At 54.5% G+C, this 9,956-nt stretch overlaps 1 protein-coding gene across 1 annotated transcript; it reads left to right on the forward strand.

Moving 5' to 3' along the window:
* On the forward strand, positions 1-3,184 carry A4GNT (alpha-1,4-N-acetylglucosaminyltransferase). Its single transcript, XM_040965055.1, has 2 exons — positions 1-408; positions 2,570-3,184. Exons 1-2 carry the CDS (start codon positions 1-3, stop codon positions 3,182-3,184), a joined length of 1,023 nt encoding a protein of 340 aa, XP_040820989.1.
* Positions 3,185-9,956: the final 6,772 nt, after the last annotated feature.

Consider the following 9,956-nt stretch of genomic DNA (forward strand, 5'->3'; position numbering starts at 1 on the left):
ATGCTGAAGGAACTCCAGCTCGCCCTGTCGGTCGTCCTGCTGCTGGCCTGCGGCTTCCTCTTCCAGCTGTCCCCGCGCTCCGGCTGCCTCTTCTGTCTGTCGGCCCTCAAGTCCCAGGAGGGCCCTGAAGCCCTCCTGAGCCACGGGCGGGGCATCGTGTTCCTGGAGACCTCGGAGAGGATGGAGCCGACGCCGCTGGTCTCCTGCGCCGTGGAGTCGGCCGCCAGGATCTACCCGGAGCATCCCGTGGCCTTCTTCCTGAAGGGGCTCCACAACGCCACACAGCCACTCTCCGACTCCACGCACCCAGCTCTGTCCCTCCTCTCCTCCATGTCCAACGTCTTCCTCTTCCCGTTGGACATGAGAAGCCTGCTGAAAGACACCCCGTTGTTGCCCTGGTACACCCGGGTGAGTGTTCAGGGAAACAGTGTCCCTGCTGGGAGGGGCGTCAGGAAGTGAGTCCCACCTACTCTGCATGGATGACTCAGGTCTGAGGTGGGACCAAGCCTACACCCTGTGTCGCTGACCTGGCCCTCCTTGCAGCCAAGTTCAAGCTGAGTTTAGCCTTCTCTTGGTCTGCAGTCTTTTCTGTCTAGCCCTATTTCTTACAGTTTCTAATTTGCTTTTGGGACTATTCTTAGCTGAGTGAGTTTGACTGTTTTTCTAGATGTCTGTATGTACAGAGCACTTAACTTTTCACAATAGCTTTAAACCCGTCTCTGGTAAACTACATTTGCACCTTACAGGGAAACCAGGCGATACTGAACATGAAAATGACGTAGATAGAACATTCCTGAAGAATCGATGCAGTGCTGCTGCATAGCTTGGGTTGTGTCCAGATTGGGTCTGGAAACTCCCGAGACTCTGAGTGAGTTTGCCCTCCACCTCTTGGTGGCATAGAATAATAGGATAATAGAATAATAGAATAATACGGACCGACAGTCAAACGACGATTAAGGACATTGGAACAGGGAGGCTCTCACTATGCCGTTTTTTAAACTAACATCTTATGAAGACTATAACAAAACGTGAATTAAAACATACTCTCTTACATTAGAATATAATTCTAATGATGTCAAAACCACACTCATCAAGTGGGGAAAAAATAAGTTGTTTTCATGTGATTGGACTAATGGTGAATTTAGTGATAAGAGTATGTTTGTTTTTATTACAAAACTCTTTTTAAAAATAAAAAGTAATTCAGAAACTGACATCAATACAATAGTTTTCTTGCCACTCAGAGTCTTATCTAAGTTCTAAGCCATAGAGGGCCACTCCATGGATCAGCTAGGTGGGTAATATTTTGGGCTTTGCGGGTCAAGAGGCAGCATTTTGGATGTAATGGAGGCCTGGTGTGAGCTTCCAGTGGCTTTCGCTGCAGATCCCCGCACACTTGGGGATTCCAAACAACAGAAGTTTATTCGCTTAGCGCTAGAGGCCAGGCGTCCTAGGCTACTGTCACCAAGGCCGATCAAAGTGCCACAGCCATACACCTGGGTTGGGGGCTCCTGCTTGGGAGTGTTGCTTGCCTCTCTCTTTTTTTTTTTTTAAAGGGTTTATTTATTTTTACTTGAAACTCAGATTTACATAGAGGAAACAGAGAGAAAAAATCTGTCTGCTGATTCACTCCCCGGGTGGCCACCATGGCTGGAGCTGAGCTGATTCGAAGCTCAGGGCCAGGATCTTCCGGGTCTCCCACACAGGTGCAGGGTCCCAAGGCTTTGCATTGTTCACTAGTGCTTTCTCAGGCCACAAAGCAGGGAGCTGGATGGGAAGTAGAGGAGCTAGGGCATGAACTGGCACCCATATGGGATCCCGGTGTGTGCAAGGCAAGGGCTTTAGCCACTAGGCTGGTGCAACAGGCCCTATTCCTTGCCTCTCACCAGCTTCTGGTGGCTGCACACTTTCCTTGGCTTGAAGCCCACCACCACCCCCTGCAGATTCCTTTTTGTTCTTGTGTGTAAAATCTCTCCCTCTCTCTCCTTCAAGTAATTTGTAAGTTTTTCAAGGTCCCCCAAGATAATCTAGGATCCTCACGCCATCTCAAGGTATTTGAGTTGCTCATGCCTGCTGAGACTCCTTCCCCAGGGAGGTCCAGGGACTGGGACCTGGAAGCTTTGGATGCTTGTTTGGTCATTATTCTGCCTCCCACAATATTAGTGTAGAGGGAGAGACCACTCCAGCCTGCCTGGAGATGGGGTGGATGAAGGGACCCTGGGCAGTGGGCATGTTGGCCTCTGGGTGCAGTTGGCTGAACAGGCAGGGGAGCGGGAGGTGGGGTCTGGTGGTCCAGGGTGCTAGGGGGGAGGGCTGAGAGCAGCCTCTCACCCAGAGTCATTTTCAGTTCAGTACTCAGTGACTGCTAGATCCCCAGAGCCCGGAAGTGTCCAGCGGGGACCTGTGTGGAGGTAACAGAGCTGTATGACGCACTGGGAGGCTACATGTCTGGCTTGCCTCCTCGCTAGCGGCTGAGGGGCTGGCTTCACGCTGCGAGCACCCCACCCCTGCCCACCCCTCTCTGCCACACCCCTTCTTGCTGCTTGGTGCTAAGTTGCAGCTGCTCCCGCAGGTCAATATCAGCGTACAGAGGAACTGGCTCCACGTCAGCTCGGATGCGTGCCGCCTGGCTGCCATCTGGAAGTACGGTGGCATCTACATGGACACTGATGTCATCTCCATCAGTCCCATCCCCGAGGAGAACTTCCTGGCTGCCCAGGCCTCCCGGTACTCCAGTAATGGGGTGTTTGGGTTTCTGCCCCACCACCCGTTTTTATGGGGCTGCATGGAAAACTTCGTGGAGCATTACAATTCAGCCATCTGGGGCCACCAGGGCCCTGCGCTGATGACCAGGATGTTGAGGGTGTGGTGTAAGCTGGGAGACTTCCAGGAGCTGAGTGACCTCAAGTGTCTGAACTTGTCCTTCCTGCACCCCCAGCGCTTCTACCCGATCCCCTATCCGCAGTGGAGACAATACTACCAAGTGTGGGACACGGAGCCGAGCTTCAACCACTCTTACGCCCTGCACTTATGGAACTACATGAACCGCGAGCGGAAGACTGTGGTGCGCGGGAGCAACACCCTGGTGGAACATCTCTTCCGCAAGTACTGTCCCAGGACGTACCAGGACGTGGTTCGAGGCCCAGAGGGGTCAGTGACCAAGGCCGTGGGCACGGGCAGCTCGTAGAGCTGGTGCAGGGTTGCTGCTACCCCATGGCCCTGGTACTTCCTGGAGCGCTGCACCTCGAACTGATCTTGAACTTTGCGAGGTGTCGGGACTGCCTTTCTTTGGGATTATAGTTCTTTGGGATTATAGTAGAATAATCCCAAAGAACTGTGGCTCTACAACACGGACGTTGATCTGTTTCATGCAAAAGAAGTCGGAAAGCAAGTGACCCAGGCTGGGGATGGTACTGAACGTCTTGTTCTCCTGGTGTCTGTACATTGGTCTGTATCCTGCTTGACCTCCAGCTCCTCCTGTGTGCACTGCAGGCAGCGAGTGGAAGGGTGTCCCTCCTGTGTGCACTGCAGGCGGCGAGCGGAAGGGTGTCCCTCCTGCGTGCTCTGCAGGCGGCGAGTGGAAGGCCGTCCCTCCTGCGTGCTCTGCAGGCGGCGAGCGGAAGGGTGTCCCTCCTGCGTGCACTGCAGGCGGCGAGCGGAAGGGCGTCCCTCCTGTGTGCACTGCAGGCGGCGAGCGGAAGGGTGTCCCTCCTTCAGCTGTGTGCAGGTGCTGCTGAGCTCTTCCGCTTGCACCTCCCTGCCAGAGTGTAGCTGCAAGAGAGGCTGGCGATCCGAGCAGCAAGGGAAAATGGGTTACTAGCGGCTTTACTGCAGCTGGAAGTTCAATTTTAAGGCTCATGAAAGCACTGATTGTAGAAAAAAAGACTCGATTTCTAAGACTGATTTTAATGTTGATGTATGCATTCAATTAATAATTGTCAGTTGAGCCATTTTTGTGTGCCAAGTACTGACTTAGTTGCTGAAGGCATACCTGGGTGAAGGTCCTAATCCTTGCTCACCAGCCCCAGGTTAGTCTCCTGCCCTCCCCCAAGGGTCTGTTTTCCGCACACCTCCTGTATGTCTAAGTATAAACTTATACTGTCACGATTGGCTCATGAAAGCAAATTACAAACTCAGATATTTCAAGCCGCTGCCTTTTATTAACCGAAAGTTTGAGAAGCAAGTGCCTCTTTTACTTAAAAAAAAAAAAAAGATTTATTTTATTTATTTGAGTTACAGGGCTAGAGAGAGACAGAGAAAACAAGAGGAGGTATCTGTCTGTTGCTTCACTCCCCAAAAGGCCTCAGTGAGCAGGACTGGGCCAGACCAAAGCCAGGAGCCTGCAGCAAACGGGAGCCAAGTGCTTTAATCCGTTCTGCTGCTCTTCCAGGTACACTAGCAGGGAGCTGGATCAGCAGTGTACCTGCCAGGCCTGCAACCACCACCCATATTGGGGATGCCAGTGTTGCAAGCAGCGACTTAACCCACTGTGCTGTAATGCCAGCCCCCACTGAGCTTTAAGATTCACCCAAAAGCTCACCTCCTCCCTGTCAGAACATTCTACTGGATGCCATAAATATATACAATTTTTGTCAACTAAAGTTTTTTGCAGACTCCTCAAGGTGGAGGAGAACTGCTCATCCCGCTGTAAGTGCTCAGCAGGGCGTACACAGGGCGTTTTAACACTCCCCCTTTGACTTTGCTCTGAGGGAAGAACCAGTTGGACAGCCTTCCTCTGCAAGCCCCGGGCTGCTCAGCTGGCTGTCCCCACAGCTGCAGGGTCCACACGGTCTCAGGGAGGGCCACACATGGGGTCACACATGTGGGCTTTCATTTCTGTATCTGGACAACGTGAGACAAATGGTTTTTCAACTACCATTCCTAGCCGCTAGGGTTTTGAGGCTGATGCGAAATGTTTTCAGTTGTTTTGGGATGGAGCCATGTGGGTCAAGGTCAACCTGATTATAATGTGGCTTCATGTTGGGCAGCAATGATAATCAATCACAATATTGATGATTTGATTTTTTAAAAAAGATTTATTTGTTATTATTGCAAAGGTAGATTTACAGAGAAAGATTTACTCAGAGAAAGATTTTCCATCCACTGGTTCACTCCCGAAGTGGCCGCAGATGGCTGGAGCTGAGCCAACCCGAAGCCAGGAGCTTCCTCCAAATCTCCCACGCGGGTGCAGGGTCCCATGGCTTTGTGTCGTCTTTGACTGCTTTCCCAGGCCACAAGCAGGGAGCTCGAGGGAAGCGGGGCAGCCGGGACATGAACCGGTGCCCATATGGGATCCTGGTGTGTGCAAGGTGAGGACTTTAACCACTAGGCCATCGCTCTGGGCCTGATAATTTGATGCTTCTAAAGAGAACTTTATCTGACAATAAACTGTTTTTGACTAAGACACGCTAATACTGTATTAGTGTATTATTACATTAACAATATGCATTAATGTATTGATGTTTTTGATTAATGCATACTAACATATTATTTAATGAATACGGCTTGTTAAGTAAAAACCAATGTTTCAAAATGTAATGACGGTGGTGGGTAGAAGTGGACAATGCCATAATCCTGTGTTATAGCGAGGCTGAACGTGGAGTTGGCCGTGCGTAGGACAGGGTCTTTACGAGTTCATGGAAAACACAGGTTGTCAAAAAATTGTGTGTGTGGATTTCAAGTGTTGTCCTCAAATCAGCTCAATCAGTTCCATTTCTCATGAGTCTTTTGAAGACACTTATATTTTCTTGTCCCGTGAATCGCCTAATATGACAACTGTTCTATTGGATTGGTTTTCAATGTTTTCTTGCTTTGTAACCACACTTTGTGTGTTAGGGACACTAACGTTTGTTATTATTGTGTTGCAATTGTTTTCAGTCTGTCCTTTGTTTTTTAGCTTCCTAAGTGATGTTTTAACTGTAGATGTCTTAACATTTTGTGTAATCCAGGGTGTCAATTTCTGGATATGTCCGTGGGGTTTCATGTAGGGTTTCTGTATCCTTCCAACAGCCTTGAATGACTCAGCTTCCCCACCAGGGGACTGCCCCGTCGGGAGCTCGGGTGTGGTAACAAGGTCAGCGTGCTCCAGTGTGGACACTGGGGCAGGAATTCTTTACTCGAGGGTCTGTGAACTCCCGTTTTCGTTTTTCTTAACAGTCAATTAAAGTTCTTATCATTTCCTTCAATTACGAATCACTGTGCTATCAGTGGCAGCTGTGACTTGGCCGGGACCCATCAGCACAGTTCTCCTCTCGCCTGGAGATTGCTGCACCTATCTCGGAATGGTGTTTACACTTATTTTTAGATAAGATGCTAGATCTTGCCATAGAATACATTAATAAAGAAGCAAAACATGATTATATCAGCAATGTTTTCTGGTGTTTTCACAGCTATACTGCCAACGTATCAGTGTTCTCTGCAGGCGTTCTGTGGGCTTTATTTTTTTGTAACTCCGTAACACTCTGAAATCATAAGCTTAACCAGACTGCCAAATCGCTGGGGGCTGGGCTGCAGCCGCTGGCCATGCCTCAGGTTCCTTTCTGGACTCAGCAAGCAGATCCCGGGTAAGCTGGTTCTGCCCGCTCCCTTCCCCAGGAGACCTTCCCTCCCTTCCAAGTGTCCTCTTTAGGGGATGGGCTGGAGGAGGAGCCCAGCCTGACGGGGAGGCTGCCCCCACCCCAGACACGGGGTCACGGGCCTGGGGTGCCTGTCTGAGGAGGAGGCTGCCCCCCAACCCCAGCCGTTCCCAGACATGCGGGTTCAGGCTTGTGTGTGCCCAGGGGCTGCTGGGATTAGAACTGGTGCCCATTCGGGATCCTGGCGCGCTCAAGGCAAGGGCTTTAGCCACTAGGCTACCACACCAGGCCCATGTGTGCACCTTTGTGACGGTCTGAGTTCATGTTACAGTCATGCTTGAGCTTTGGTCTGAGTGCTGTGTCCCCCCAAGACGGGTGGAAATCTTGATCCCACCAAAATAGCAGGATTAGGACACGGGGTTCGGCTGGGTGTGAGTAAGCCAGGCAGGTTCTGTTAACTGTGGTGTGGAGGACACTTGTAAAGGGGGACTCCAGGAAGCTGGCTCCAGCCCTCAGCTCTGCGAGCGCCCAGAGCGTAGGTGTGGCAGTGTACCACCCCGAAGATGGAACACTGTCCCTGGCACAGGGAAGATGCTGGCACCCTGATCTTGGGCAGAAACAAATGTCTGTATGTGACCCGGTTAATGGCAATTTCCTACAGCAGCTTGCACGGACAAAAGTCATTTTCAAGGTTCATTCATGTTGTAGTTGTGCCAGAACTGTTGTCTTTGTAAAGGGTGAACAATATTGCCTTGTGTGTGCCACATTTTGCCTGCTGATGGACCCGGGTGGCCACCTGCTGGTGATGGTAATTAATGCTGCAACGCAACACCTGGCTTCCAACGCCTTTGAGCCCACGGAACTCTTCAAAAAAGCGAGTGGAAAACGGAATTAAAAGCGGTTATTTTGGTACAGAAACGTTGCTATCTGTGAAGAGTTTGGTCAGAACATACATTTCCCCCTGCCTTTATAAAGGTCTTAGACAGAGCTTGGGCGACCTGGGCTGTGGTGGGGGGAGGTTCAATGCACCGACACAAAGAATGCCGGACTCGGAGGCTCGGCCAAGCCCCGGCTGTGAGGACGCGGAGCCGGATCCCCGCTCTGCCAGGCGAGCTCAGCGCGAGCGGGCAAGGGACTCAGGCCCCAGCCGCGGGAGGAGCCCGGGAGGCGGGCGCAGGGGAGCCGCGCTGACCCCGCGCCGCGTGCGTGTGGCTGGGGAGCCCGCAGCGCGCGGCCGCCCGCCGGGCCCCCGGGACGCGGCTCTCCTGGGCGTTCGCGGTGTCCAGGCGCATCCTGCGTAGCCTTCCCTGCTTCCCGCGGCCGTCCCAGGCGCCACGCAGCTCGTCCCGGGCAGGGCGGGGGCGGCGAGGCTCCACCTTCCCCTCCGAGCGGGGTCGGCGGCTGCGGGGGCGCACGGAAGCGGAGACGCCCCCCGACCGCTCCCCGCTCGCGTGGCCCCCGCAGCCAGCCGCGCCGCCCGGGGCAGCTATGCGAGGAATGCGTCCCGGGAGCGCAGCGGCGGGCTAGCGGCGCGGCATCCAAACCAAGCCGGGCCTGCGCCCCTGGTCGCCACGCGCCGCCGGCTGCGTTCCGAGCTGCCCGCCCGCCCGCTGCGCCCCGCTCCGAGCTGCCCGCCCACCCCCTGCGCCCGGCCCGAGCTGCCCGCCCACCCCCTGCGCCCGGCCCGAGCTGCCCGCCCCTGCGCCCGGCCCGAGCTGCCCGCCCCCTGCGCCCGGCCCGAGCTGCCCGCCCGCCCCCTGCGCCCCGCTCGGCGCCGCCCGCCCGCGCCTTGGGCCTGCTGGGACCCGATGCACCCCGCGAGGACGGCGGAGGCCGGGAGCCGCGTTGGCTGAGCCCCGGCTTGCTCCGCCGGGACAAAGACCTGGGAGTTTTGACGTCTGGAAAACAGTTAAGTGACTTGAGCGCGTGGTGATTTGAGTTGTGAGGATCTAGGGGAGTCGTTTAGTACTGGGGTGATTTGAAAACAAACACGTGGGCACCCCGCGTTCCTCCATGTTCTACTCTTTGGGCTGGGGTTTGCCAAAAATCCCAGGAGGCTTGCAGGGTTGGTGCAGGGAGGCGGTTGGGGGAAAGGTCTAGAATTCAGGGACAGGGGAGAGGTCCTCGAGCGCCAGGCTAGGGTCCTGTGCCTAGGGGCCTGTCAGGGAAGCCTCGCAGAGGCCCAGGCCTGTGCTGCCGCGTGTGCTGCCATACCCCTGCGTCTCCATCTCTAACAGAACTTGTAAGAAGGGTCTGGGGAGCGTGAGCTGACATCCCGCTCCACTCATCCCCCACCCCCTGCCGACAGCCCGGGTGGTCCCCCTGCTCCTGCCCAGCCTGCCTCTCCTCCCTTCCCTCTCCAGCTGAGCGCCGGTCAGGAAGAGCAACCCCCTTTGGGCAGGCTGGCCCTGCAGTCCAGTGGCTGACTCGCAGTCTAGGCCATCTCAGTCGAGGGGAAGGGTTTCTGGGGCCCATCAGACTTGATGCAGCAGTCCCATGAAGCTGCAGGCCTGAATTGTTGGTGCGGCGTTAACTGTGGGTTTAGCCGGGGAGCTGAAATGTGGGCTGGGTTGGGGACAGGCCTGAGAGCTGTTCTGAGCGCCTGTGAGTTCCTCTGCGTGTGTGTGTGTGTGTGTGTGTGTGTGTGTGTGTGGTCACTCCCAGTGAGCAGGGTCAAGTCCCGCCCCCCCCATGTCTGTTGCTGGGCCTGGCGACTCCGTGGGGCCTCTGGCCCAGGCGCTGGAGACAGTAGATGTGAGTATATTCCAAGCCAGGGCTTTCCCAAAAGTGTAAAACAGTTTTTGTTTGGACAGTTCTGCCTCTGGGGCAGCATCTTTCCCTGTCTACAAACCAGTCTCAAGGGACATCACCTCGGTCGCTACCCCTGTTTTTTCTTTTAGAAAATCTTTTTGTCCATGACTTGGACAAAACCAGAAACTGCATCTTTTTAGAGTAGTGGCCTCAGGTGGTTCCGGGCGCTTGAGGGTCCCGGGAGTGGGTGTGGCCTCCACGAGGGGCAGCGGGAAGCAGTAAGGGGATTCCTTTCTTTAGAATTGGAGCTCAGCTGTCAGGTGTGCAGCGTGGTTAGGAGAGCTCCTGGGCCCTTCTCGGTTCCCCTGGGGTCTCCAGGGTTCCCCAGTCTGCAGTGTGCACACGGCCTGTTTGCAAACTCGGGGCAGGTCTCCTTGGCAGCCACAACAATTAGCTCTAATGACACGCCTGGGCTCTCCTGGGCAGGCACGGCTCAGGTTGGCCAGGGAGCCAGGGCAAGTTGGTAAATGATTGCCTGGCAGCTGCCTTGGAAACTCGGCTCTCGCACGTTCTCTGGCACCAGTCTGAAAAGCGGAAGCCATAGCAAGGTGGCAGCATTGGGGGTGGTGTTTC

The sequence above is a fragment of the Ochotona curzoniae genome, unplaced genomic scaffold (genome assembly GCF_017591425.1).
Source record: "Ochotona curzoniae isolate NIBS_2020 unplaced genomic scaffold, NIBS_Ocur_1.0 contig_1302, whole genome shotgun sequence".
Classification (NCBI taxonomy): domain Eukaryota; kingdom Metazoa; phylum Chordata; class Mammalia; order Lagomorpha; family Ochotonidae; genus Ochotona; species Ochotona curzoniae.